Below are 11,927 nucleotides of genomic sequence, written 5' to 3'. Positions count from 1 at the left end.
GGCAGGGCCCAAAACATGCTGGAACCCAGTGGCGTAGGCTAAGTGTAATGGTGATTACTTTTTTCAGGGGAACGGTATTTGAATGACGTTACATGCACGCACCGGTAAACATGTCATGCAAAGTAACCATTTGGGTACTTGGACTTGGACGTACCTTGCGCGTGCGCATGAAACATTTCCAGTGAAACGCTGTGGTCCCTGTCTAAGTCTAAGTCTTAACCTACCCCCCCCCCCCTATTTCTTTTTCTTCTCTTGTACATTTATTTTTCACTCTTCATACCAGTAACCTGTAAGCTGATTGTATGACATTCTGTATAGTAGTGTGTATATCTGTCTGTCTCTTATATGTCATCATGATTTGTGTGCATGGTGTCCCGTGTAGCGACCAAAGCATCCACTGCTGGAACCTGAATGACAGTAACATACCTCCTGGGGGTTGATGTCAGTGGTGGGTGTGTGGGTGTTACGTTAGTCAGAGGCGAAAAAGTGTAAGTAGACTTTATGCAGTTTGTCTGAGGAGGAGGCAGGTCGATGGAAAGGGAGGCATAAGGAGGAGGTATGAGAATTACTGAAAGGAAAATGGAAATAATGTCAGTTGTTTGAAAAGAAATGGGTCTGTAAATGTGTTTCTATATTAAAGGACTACTACTTTTATCTCATACATGCGCAAACCTGCCCTTTGCGATGCCTTTTCCTTGTGGCATTTAGGACTTCTAGAGCAGCACTTGTTTGGGTAAGATGACTTCTTACAGCTTTGTCAATATACTACTAGACAAATTATGAACCGGGTTGGATTTCATGTGGTTTATCAATTTTTTGTTACAGAGGAGTCTATACAGACTGTTTAAAGGGCTTTGTATACTTTGTTGTGTGCCTGTGACGCACACCTACTGTAAAATAGCCGATCTACAAGCTCACAACCTGATGCTCTGCCCCACATTGCGAGCTTGTAGATCAGCTATTTTAACTATTTTTGGGTGACATGTAAGACAAAGTATAAAATAGGCCTTAACTAACCACTTAAAGCCTATTTTATATTTTTCCCAGACTGATTCAATCGATTATTTTTGCGTCAATTCATGGATACAAAATAGAATATAAAAACCAAGCTTGTTCTCGTTTATTCGATTAATCAAAAAGGTAGATAGAATAGAATACTCGCTAGAAAAACAATAGACATGATCGTTGAAGGCCTATACATTAAGCATAGCCTACCTATTAAAACCAGGAAAGCACCTGTGCCATTTAAATTTTAGCGTTGGCTATTCAAAAATAGCAGATGTACAAGCTCACACGCGTCACTTCGTGCCGCGCTGCAAGCTTGTACATCTGCTATTTTTGAACATTTTTTGAAAAAAAAGATAATTTTGAATTACGCAAAAGTTTGAGAACTACTGAATTGTTTTTTAAAAGCATTATGTGAATGCATTTCCTTTACGTATTTTTTATTATTATTTTGTATTAAGGTTCTGCCAACAGATATAGGCTAGATACTGTATGTTTCCATTTACAAATGTGTACAGAAACACCTTTCTGTAGCTATAACCTGCGTTAAGCCGGTTATAGCCGGGATCACATTCCAATTCAATTCAAAGTATGCTTTATTTCAACGTTGAAATTACATTAGTCAAGTGTGAGGTTGCCAAAATAAAATGGGGTCCAGGAATAAAGAAGTTTGAAAATCTCTGATCTAGTGTTCTACTGCTTTCATGTTTCATATCAGAAATATTCTCACAGCAAAACCTATGTGTAGGCTAAATAAAGATAGTCATTGTCATTAATCAAAAAGACCTGAGAGCAGAGGGGTGAACAAAAAGATATGACTTTACTTAAGTTCAATTTGATGACTTTGTAAATGGTAAATGGTGTATTTATAAAGCACCTTTAACTAAAGGGGTTTACAATGTGCATTTCACTCATACACCGACAACACAAGAAACCAAGGCACCAACGAGCTCATTGGGAGCAATTACGTGTTCAGTGTTTTGCTCAAGGACACTTTGACACTAACCCAGGGGTAGGATTGAACCAGGAACCTTCCGATTACCAAGTGGCCGCTCTACCTCCTGAGCCACTGCTGCCCCGTAAATAAATTACAAATAGTGAGATGACTTTTACACATAAGTGTATGCAATCAGACTTGACTGTGTGACACCTTTGATTGAGAGACAAACCAGACCAAACCAGTTCTTATCTGTACTGTCACGGTCCTATCTGTACAATCTGTGCTGTCACGCTCCTATCTGTACAATCTGTGCTGTCACGCTCCTATCTGTACAATCTGTACTGTCACGCTCCTATCTGTACAATCTGTACTGTCACAGTCCTATCTGTACAATCTGTACTGTCACGGTCACGGACGCACAGCATGGCGTCTCAATGCGTGAGAGAACAGGCCTAATCCAACATGATAGTGAAAGAATTGAGCACTATAATGACCCTGCAATGTAATGTTACATGCAATAAGTTTCCGTTTACTTTTTTCTTCCAGACATCCCACCTTTGTGTTGGACAGGCCTATTCCCTTATCTGAAATGGAGAGAAAACGTTGCGTGATTGGTTCATTTGTCTTATTGGTAATACAATTAGCTGTGGAAACAGCCTCTCACTCACACACCTGTACATCTCACACATCTCAAATGTATCTTTGCAGAAGTTTAATGAAACAAAACTGTACTATTTCTAGCTTTGAAAATACTTTACATCTTAATGTTTTATTAAAAACGATAACTAATGATAATGATCATGTTTTCTTTGTTCAATAGGTTTTTATTATGCATATGGATGTTGGATGTGCTGTCACTTGTTCCCAAGCAACAGAGTATAATGCAGAGGGGAGATGCTGTCCATTGTGTGAAACTGGTACTAAAAAACTAAAACAATTATCTAGTTGTCCTTTCCATGTTTTGCGTTAATATATTTTAAGCATTACATTTGTAAATAATGTTTAGTATTTTTTTTATTTAACTGCTACAAGGTTATTTATTCAATTATAACAATATAAATGTAAATGTGATGTGTCCTACAGGAAGCCATGTTTCTAAACATTGCACACAGTACACAGGAACATCATGTAAACCCTGCCCTGGGGGAACCTTCCTGGATCAGCCCAGTGGACGAACAAACTGTTTTGCATGTAACAACTGTTCTGCAGGTACATTATCTGTGAATATTGTAATTAGTACACAATGGGCAGATACGACCAGGGGTCATCACCATGGCAGCTCGTGATGGACATTTTCATTGATATTTCATTTTTGCCACGGACATTCAAAATAATCAGTTTACAAAATAAATGCATTAGCCTAGCCCTAAATGTATACTAATGGACTCCTAATGTGTCATAGGGTCTATTCCAATGTGCTGCACATTTTAAAACAATAGTACGTCTGCATTAACTACTGAGCCACTTAACGACCAAAAATAAATATCCTAATTATTTTTGGATAATAATAATTGAGTCTCATCAGTACAATGACAGCGCTTCCATCTCAAAAGGGCCACTTAGATGCAAAGGTGAGTGGCTGGGTGTCATAGAGATTGCTGGTGTTACTTGACAACAGAAGGAGATCAAGTTCTACCAGCTAAACCGTTGGTTTGGTTTGGCAAGGTACGATAGATCATTGTTTCTTAAAGTGGGGTCCGGGGACCCCCAGGGGTACTTGAGGGAGTTCCAGGGGGTCCCCAGCTAAATGATATATTAGGAACCAAATGGACCCTTATGGGTCTGTAACTCAGAGAGTGTACAAATGGAGCCAAATGGACCCTAACGGGTCCATTTGGCTCCATTTGTACACACTCTGAGTTACATTAGCATTGCTTTTACGATATAGAGATAGAAATGACATTAAATGGGGGTTCATAGCCTATTAAATGCATGTCAAAACTGGGGGTCCTTGAAATTAAAATGGTTGAGAATCACTGCTATAGAGCCGTAAAAATCTTCTCTTATGGGGGTCCCTGGTATATCTTTTCATATGGGGGTCCGTGGGCTAATAAGTGTCAATTTGGGGGTCCTTGACATGAAAAAGTTTGAGAACCACTGCGATAGATAGTTGTGGTTTCCATTAAGGTGATCAGGTATTCTCTGTTGATGAGAAAGTCCAAGGCATGCACTTTATTTGATTTAATTTATTATACATAATGATTACATGTTAAATGCTTCTCACAGAAATGTCAAGGATAAAATGCCAATGGAAGACTGGAACAATATAAATATTTTGGCTGTCATTTCCCTCTATCAGCTACTATATTATTGTGCATTATTGAGCTAAATGATGCATAGTTAGGAACCAAATGGACCCTTATGTGTCTGTAACTCTGAGAGTGTACAAATGGAACCAAGGTTCCATTTGTACACTCTCAGAGTTACAGAAACATTGATTTTATAATATAAATTGGGGTCCTAGACATATAAATGCCATTAAATGGGGTCCGCAGCCTAATGCATGTCAAACTGGGGGTCCTTGAAATACCTTGCAGGAACCCTCTGCAACAACAATTGTTGTTGAATTTCATTTAGTTTTGCATTAAGAAGCTTTATGCTCTCATATTTAACCTCAACTCAATGTAATCCACAGGTCCTGGTTTGAGAGAGAAGAGTCCATGTACACCATCATCTAATGCAGTGTGTGAACCATCAGAGGGATTCTACTGTGTGTTCCAAACAGAGAATGGATGTTTTAACACAAAGAAACACAGCAGCTGCAGTCCTGGTCAATATATTATTCAAAACGGTTAGTCTACTTCTTTTAAACCGATAGCCTAATTTGATTTGATTTAATTTGCGCAATAGAATATATATACATATGCATAATATACTACTTCTTTCCACGGGAAAGGTGACAGATAATTGTTGCGCCGGTGAGGTAAAGAAACCCTAGGGCGGCTTATACGAGAACCTCATTGTTTACATTACATACAATTTGAATTTATTCATATAAACCCATTAAGACCTGGAACTGTGTCATTTTTAGATTTGAGCTAAAAAGCATTATTTTACACTTTGGGCTATTCAAAAATAGCAGATCTACAAGCTCACCACGCTACGAGCTTGTAGATCTGCTATTTTTGAAAATTCGTGAAAATGTGTGTAAATCTTTGAATTTTTAAAGTGAAAATGTTTAACTCAAATCTTTTTCTGGGGGTCCCTGGAACAAAATATTTTGTTGGGGGTCCGTGGCCAAATACATATAATTTTGGGGGTCCTTGACAATAAAAAGATTGAGCACCACTGATATAGAAACATATGTTTTTCAGAAATCTGTTGGGATTTAGGAGACATGTAGAATCGGCTTCAGGTCTCAATGGGTTAAATACAAACGAAAAAACATAAAAAATAAATAAAAACAGATGATAAAGTATATTTAAAAAAAAGTACATACTGAGCAGAAAATACAATTATTATTTTTTTGAACAAAGCAAAGACGGGAAGGGAATTCGGCCAAAATCATCAAGATCGTGCACTTGGTGACGAGTTTTAGATTTTTGCCATGGAGTTAGGTATGGGCATAAGGTTTTCAAAAACCATCTTTTGGTAAGTTGGGCTTGCCCCTAGTGGTCTATTTGCAATGATTCCAATATTATAGATATTTAATTGATAGAAGAGATTTTTCAATGGATTCTGTTACTTTTTCTTTTGCCAGTTGAGAACAGTACCTTGAAAACCATATCTGGACAACTTTGTCCAGATATAGTATATTATAATTGACTGTATCGAATGCCTTAGAAAGGTCTAGGAAAATTCCCAGCGCATATTCCTTATTGTCTTATGCAGTGTAAATGTAGCCAGTGAGGTCAAGTAAAGCCATGTAAAGCAGAGTGTTTTTTTACGGAAGCCATATTGGTTGTTGTAAAGAGTTATGATGGAGCATTATTTTCTAGACACGTTTTTCCAGAATCTTGACGGTAATAATGAAATAGACCTTTTGCTATCTTTAGGTTGTTTGGTGCAACACCAGTTGCCAGTGAGGTTGAACATATAGAAGTTAGTGGGTCAATGATAGTGGCCTTTACCTCCTTTATGAGTGTAGTTCTGATTTCATCATGTCCAGCTGCTGTTGGTTTCAGTTTTTCAGTGATGTCTAGTACCCCCTGAGGGTCAGGGCAGTCAAAGTTATCAGATACAGGGTAACAACCACCAATATAGTCCACAGGACTTCCATCTCCATCTCACCCTAAGACACACAGGATTAAAGAAGGCGCCATTATTAAAAATGTAAGCAGAAATTAACCTTTACCGTGTTCAGTGTTCAGGGTCTGCTTCTGTGTTCTTAACAAGACTAAAGGTGCATTCACACTGGATGTAATGAAAATACTCACATCGCTTTGGCGCAATATCTTTGCTTGAAGTTATATACCCACACGCACACGCACTCACGCAAACGGGCTGTCACTCACTTTGGTGAAAATCGATTGCGTTGAACATTTTTCAAGTGGTGTAGGTCGTTAACACTCGGTTTCCCAGCCTTAAACCAGAATGTCAGTACTATGATAATAATGCAATATTGGTGACATTGGGGATCTCCATATACGAGCATAAAAGGGACACAGACAGACAGACAGACAGACAGACAGACACAGAGATGTTTGGATGTTGATTGTGAACAACCTCTATAGTCTGACAGAATTCCCAGTCGGGACACACCCTCAGGTATACACAGGCCATCATCATACATACATACTGTACTTTTTAGTACGCTACCTTGACAATATCACCAGGTCACCTAGAATACTGTATTTACTGGAAATAAGAATGATGTTCTCTTTGTGTCATGTGGTTATGTTTCTGTTTTCCTATAGGAACATCATCTACAGATACTGTGTGTGCTAACTGTACTGGTGATACATATTCAGATGGTACATTTACATCTTGTCAACCACACACAGAGTGAGTGTCATTTACAGAAGAGCCAAGTCCAACCTCGTCCATCATACAAATTCATAAAATAAACATGAACCAATTAAAATGTTTGTTCTCTGTTATTCCAGCTGTGCACTATTGCGACTTCATGTTATGAAACCAGGAAATCATGCAAATGATTCTACATGTGGAGAAAGTTCAAATTCACAAACAGTCACTGGTTTTATTGGTGTGGTGGTGGTGGTTGTTGTTGTTGTTGTTGGAGGTGTTACTTCTGTTGTTTTTGATGTTTTTGGTGTTGGTTTTGGTGGTGTTGCTGGTGTTTTGGTTGGTGTTATTGGTCTTGGTTTTGGTTTTGGTGTTGATGTTCCATTTTCTTTAATGTTATTTATTGTTGTTGGTGGTGGTGTTGTTGGTATTGTTGTTGCTCTTGTTGTTGGTCGTTATGATGATGATGATGATTATATTTCAGTTGATGTTGTTCGTGCTGCTGCTGCTGTTGCTATTGGGGTTGTTGGTGGTTTTATTTATAGATTTAATCTTGGTGTTTTTTATCTTTATCATCGTGGTAGTTTTCGTATTTTTGCTGTTTCGTTTTATTGTGTTTGGTTAATTGTTATTTTATTTTTTGGTGGCATCTGTATTCGTGCCTATGTTGTTGGTGCTGGTTTTCGTATTCATGATGATGTTAATATTGTGCATGTTGTTTCTTTCTTTGGTGGTTTTTCCGTTGGTGTTGGTGTTGGTGGTGTTGGTGGTCATGATTTTATTGTTGGACTTGTTGTTGCTGAGGTTATTGGTGTCGGTATTGATGTTGGATTGGTGATTCTGCTGTGGATTAAAAGATCATTCCTAGATGATTGGTGTCGTCAGAGAAAACGTGGTAAGTTTACATTTAGAAAACGTTCTATACAGTATACAGTCATACTTGCTGTAAAATTGTAATGTTGCCATTGGATAAGCTGAGGGTTCTTATCGTTATTCTACAGCAAGAAGAAGAAACATCCTATAACAACAGGTTTGTTTTCCCACATTCTTCTACTTAACACCATTGACAAGAGTGTACATGTACGCTACCTGGATGACAAACCTTAGATTGAAATTATTTTTAATGACGCTTGTACTGCCCAAGTCCTATGGCAACCCTGGCAACCTTGGCCTTGACCAAGCCCTTGCAGTGACGTCAACAAATTAGAAACAACATGGCTCATATGGCTCTTACAACGCTTCTTGCTCATTTAGGATTTTTTTTTTCTATTGTCAGGTCACAATGGGACCATCACGACCAGATACACAGGTAAGATGCCACTGAACTCATGTACTTCATTAATAAATGTATATGACCAAACACTGTCTCACAAACTGCCTGATATCTCTCAACAATAAACATTTATTTCTCAGGTTTAAAACATCTGTATCTCCAACAACTACAGATGTGTTCCTACCACATGGTAAATGTACTGTAGAATCCACTACTGATGGAAGTTGTGGTTTATGAAAATAAACTGTTTCCACACTGATGACTGCACCATGTGTCAACAACCAGTCACATACAGTCCTCCATACAACTACAACTACAGCATGTCTGCCAAAAACATTGGTATTTTCATGACATTTACTCAGACTAGAGAGACATACAGTATCTGGAATAATAATAATACAAAAACACTTTTCCAAGGCTTACAGTACATCTTGATTTGAGCTACCTGTTTTATAATCCTGAAAGTTGTACACATTGTACAGGTCTAATGCTTAGTTCTACAACAGCACACATGTTTAGTTTTAAATACAAGCAATAGACAATGAGGGTGGAGTGCAAAATATATTGTTTCTACTGTATTTGATCAGGGCTTGTTTTAATGCAAATGTACAATGGGATATGCTGCCATCATGCGGATGTTTAGTGGATATCTATTGTTCAGCAAATTTTATATACTGTAAACATGTCTTATTAGTGTGGTTGCCCTAACATGGCAACCAGACTATAGTAGCCTACTCTTCCGACTTTATTATTCTTTCTAGATTTATTTTGCCGCGCTACTCCTCCCACGTTTTTTTTCCCCCCACACTCGTGCCATATGTCAAATTGACCTAGCCTGGTAAACCCCTCCCTCCGGAAATCTCATTTGCATTTGATTTCAGCAGTGAGTCTGGCCTACAGGCCTGTCTGAGCGTTTCTCTGGAGTTCATAACATGAACCCTCCTATCAGCGTCCTCGCTCATTGTTCTGTGATTGACAGCGAAGGATGGCCTATCAGGTGGCGAGTTCGAGTGGAACCGGGTGCAGCCGACAAAAATGGAACGGCAGCCATTGTTTTCTGTCCGTTGTTTTTGGTTTTGGTTTTAAAACAAGAAAACGCTCTCAAACTTCTTTTTTGAGGCACGGAATTTACTTTTAAGATATCGTTTGGATAGAATTTAGTTGTTTAACTTCATATATGTGGTCAATAAATCATGACAGTGCCTATTAAAAATAAGATTCTGAGAACCGGCAGGAGCGGGCAGTGACACGTATGTATCCGAATAAAGCAACCTATATTCGGCATTGCCCCTTTAAAAGTATCCTTGCGTCACATTGGCTGGTGGTGGGGAAGGGGCTGAAGGGGTTGTCAGTCAAAGGTACTAATCCAGCCCAGCTCCCAAATTGCCCATCTAGGCCTGTAGGCCAGACTCCTTCCTGAAATCAAATGCAAATGAGATTTCCGGAGGGAGGGGGGTTTACCAGGCTAGAGATACGTGGTATATTTTAATTGATAATAATTTATTAGTGCATTCAATTTCCCCATCGACTTTAATGGGAAAGTGAAAAAACTCAGATTAAAGTATTTTTATCTCGGAAACCCTAAGGGCTAGACTTACAAACAAATAGCAGATCTACAAGCTCACAATGCGTCGCAATGCGACACATTCTGAGCTTGTAGATCTACTATTTTCAAAAGATTTGTATACATTTCAAAAGTTGTGAAATGGGGCATATAATGAGTACTTTGTACTTTTGGTACTTTAAGTACATTTTGATACCAATACTTTTGTACTTTTACTCAAGAAAGTTTTGAATTCTGGACTTTTACTTTTAACAGAGTATTTCTATATCACAGTATTGATATTTGTATTTAAGTTAAAAAAAAATAGTACTCTTTCCACCACTGTGTGTACTTGAGTTATAGTACATGAGTACTTTCTCTTAAAAATACTTAGCCTCAAAAGTACAAGTTCCCAAGGTTGTTGTTGGGAACAGATCTACCGAAACTTTGTAGCCACTGGAATGGCTTACTACTACCCTAAGAAATGCAGTCAGTCGATGTCTTTATAAAAAGCTGCTAAAACAAACATTTTGGCTTCTAATCTTGTTCATTTCTATTGGTTATTTCTATGTATTGTTTTTGCTGCTCTGTTTGTAACTTATTTTTATTGTTACTATTTGAATGTGATGTTCTTGTTTTATTATGTATTTATTGTACAGCACCTTGTATGATTTGTTTTGAAAAGCGCTTTATAAATAAATGACTTTACCTTACCTTGTATACTGTAGTAGGTCCTATGTTTATCAATTAAACAATTTAACTACTAGCTGGGGTATGTTTGTCAATAAAATCTATGGCCTGTTTTATGTGACATATTATGCAGTTTTGGGGAATGGGCCTAGTTCTCCCAATAACAGGCCTTGTTCTCTCAAGGGTCCATTTATCCTGGGACACTGGTGCAGAGTTTACCAAACTTTTTCAGCTCAAGACCCAAAAGATACATTTGGGGTCGGTTGCACCAAGAGGGATTAAGCTTTAACCTGGTTTAAATCAAGGTTTATCTATTAATCCAGTTGCACCAAACTTTAAACCTAGTTTCCACTAACCAGGTTTAGTTTTAAACCATCCTTTTAATCTTGGTTTTCATTTTCACAGTAAACCTGGATTAATGTTAATCCTGTTGCACCACTACTTTAAACTCCAATTTAAACGTCAGTAAGGGATTAATTTTAAAGTTGCAGTACAGGTGGTTTAAATGTAAACATGGCAGCATATATCAGATGGCTCCATGAAAACGAAAGAGTAGCTCAAAGAAAAATAAGGGACCGTCTAAACCCAGTCGAATGTTATGATAATGCTGAATTTAAAAGGCGGTTTAAAAGCCATTACTTTTGGCTGCAGGAGATATTTTTAACACGCCTGCCCACATTATCTCAAAAGTGAATAAAAAAGTAATTCTAATGATATTTGGCTCAAGAGAAGAAGTATTCCTTTTTATTTACAGCGCAAATCCAAGATGGCGGACACACAACAAAATTTAATCCATGAAATAATCAGTGTTTAAAGTTTTAATCACTGTTTAAAGTTTTAATCACTGTTTAAAGTTTTAATCACAGGTTAAGGATTTAAATCACAGATTTGTTAAGCAATGCTTAAAATTAAGTGGTGCAACACAACTCGAATTAAAATAAATCCTAGATCAACAAATCTTTGATTAACCCTAAACTAAGCTTTATTTAATCCCTTTTGGTGCAACCGACCCTTGGTGTTCATGTCTCCCCGGGACCCAAACTTAGAAAAATACGTTATGAATTATCCCCAACAGTAATTAAGCCCTATTAAAGACATTGTGAAAATATACAATTTACAATTTAGGCATTTAGCAGATGCTCTTCATCCAGAGCGATTTACAGTCAGCAAGGACAACACCAAATGCATAGTAATCTAGGATCATAGGTAAACTTAGAACCTATCATCAGTCTAAACAGTATAATATCCCCAAAATCTATAACCTGTACATTGAAACTAAACACACCATAGGATGCCAGGTCAACAATGACCTGGCATCTATCTACATAACATGCTATCTAAATTACATTTTAGCCTTTTGCATAAGCCTGCAGGGTCGTCGAGGCTACGGGCTACACAATCTACAAGCTCAATGTGTCGCATTGTGGCGTGTTGTGAGCTTGTGGACCTGCTATTTTCACTATTTCTTAAAAGTGTTTTTAAATGTATAGATTTTGTTTGTGTGCATGTGCATAATTTGTCATTTCTGAATATCTATTTTTTATTACATTTTATTTCATTTTTGAAAATCT

General features: G+C 37.7%; 1 protein-coding gene across 1 annotated transcript; it reads left to right on the top strand.

Annotated features, from left to right (window-relative positions):
• Positions 1 to 539: 539 nt before the first annotated feature.
• On the top strand, positions 540 to 10,413 carry LOC311052097 (uncharacterized protein). The gene is made up of 11 exons (XM_084066906.1): positions 540 to 556; positions 641 to 733; positions 2,492 to 2,576; positions 2,766 to 2,862; positions 3,029 to 3,154; positions 4,581 to 4,736; positions 6,802 to 6,889; positions 6,991 to 7,745; positions 7,852 to 7,880; positions 8,127 to 8,159; positions 8,264 to 10,413. The coding sequence occupies exons 2-9, from the start codon at positions 663 to 665 to the stop codon at positions 7,872 to 7,874; spliced, it is 1,401 nt and encodes a 466-aa protein (XP_083923032.1). The 5' UTR covers positions 540 to 556; positions 641 to 662; the 3' UTR covers positions 7,875 to 7,880; positions 8,127 to 8,159; positions 8,264 to 10,413.
• Positions 10,414 to 11,927: the final 1,514 nt, after the last annotated feature.

Source organism: Gymnoscopelus microlampas (assembly GCF_963454915.1).
Source record: "Gymnoscopelus microlampas genome assembly, chromosome: 9".
Lineage (NCBI taxonomy): Eukaryota > Metazoa > Chordata > Actinopteri > Myctophiformes > Myctophidae > Gymnoscopelus > Gymnoscopelus microlampas.
The sequence above is the reverse complement of the archived record's forward strand: the minus strand, read 5'-3'. Positions and strand labels throughout refer to the sequence as shown.

Coding starts and splice junctions, on each gene's coding strand:
- LOC311052097 (XM_084066906.1), top strand. CDS start 663: ATGCGCAAACCTGCCCTTTGCGATGCCTTTTCCTTGTGGCATTTAGGA. Junction 4,737..6,801: donor TCAATATATTATTCAAAACG/GTTAGTCTACTT, acceptor GTTTTCCTATAG/GAACATCATCTACAGATACT. Junction 6,890..6,990: donor TCTTGTCAACCACACACAGA/GTGAGTGTCATT, acceptor CTGTTATTCCAG/CTGTGCACTATTGCGACTTC.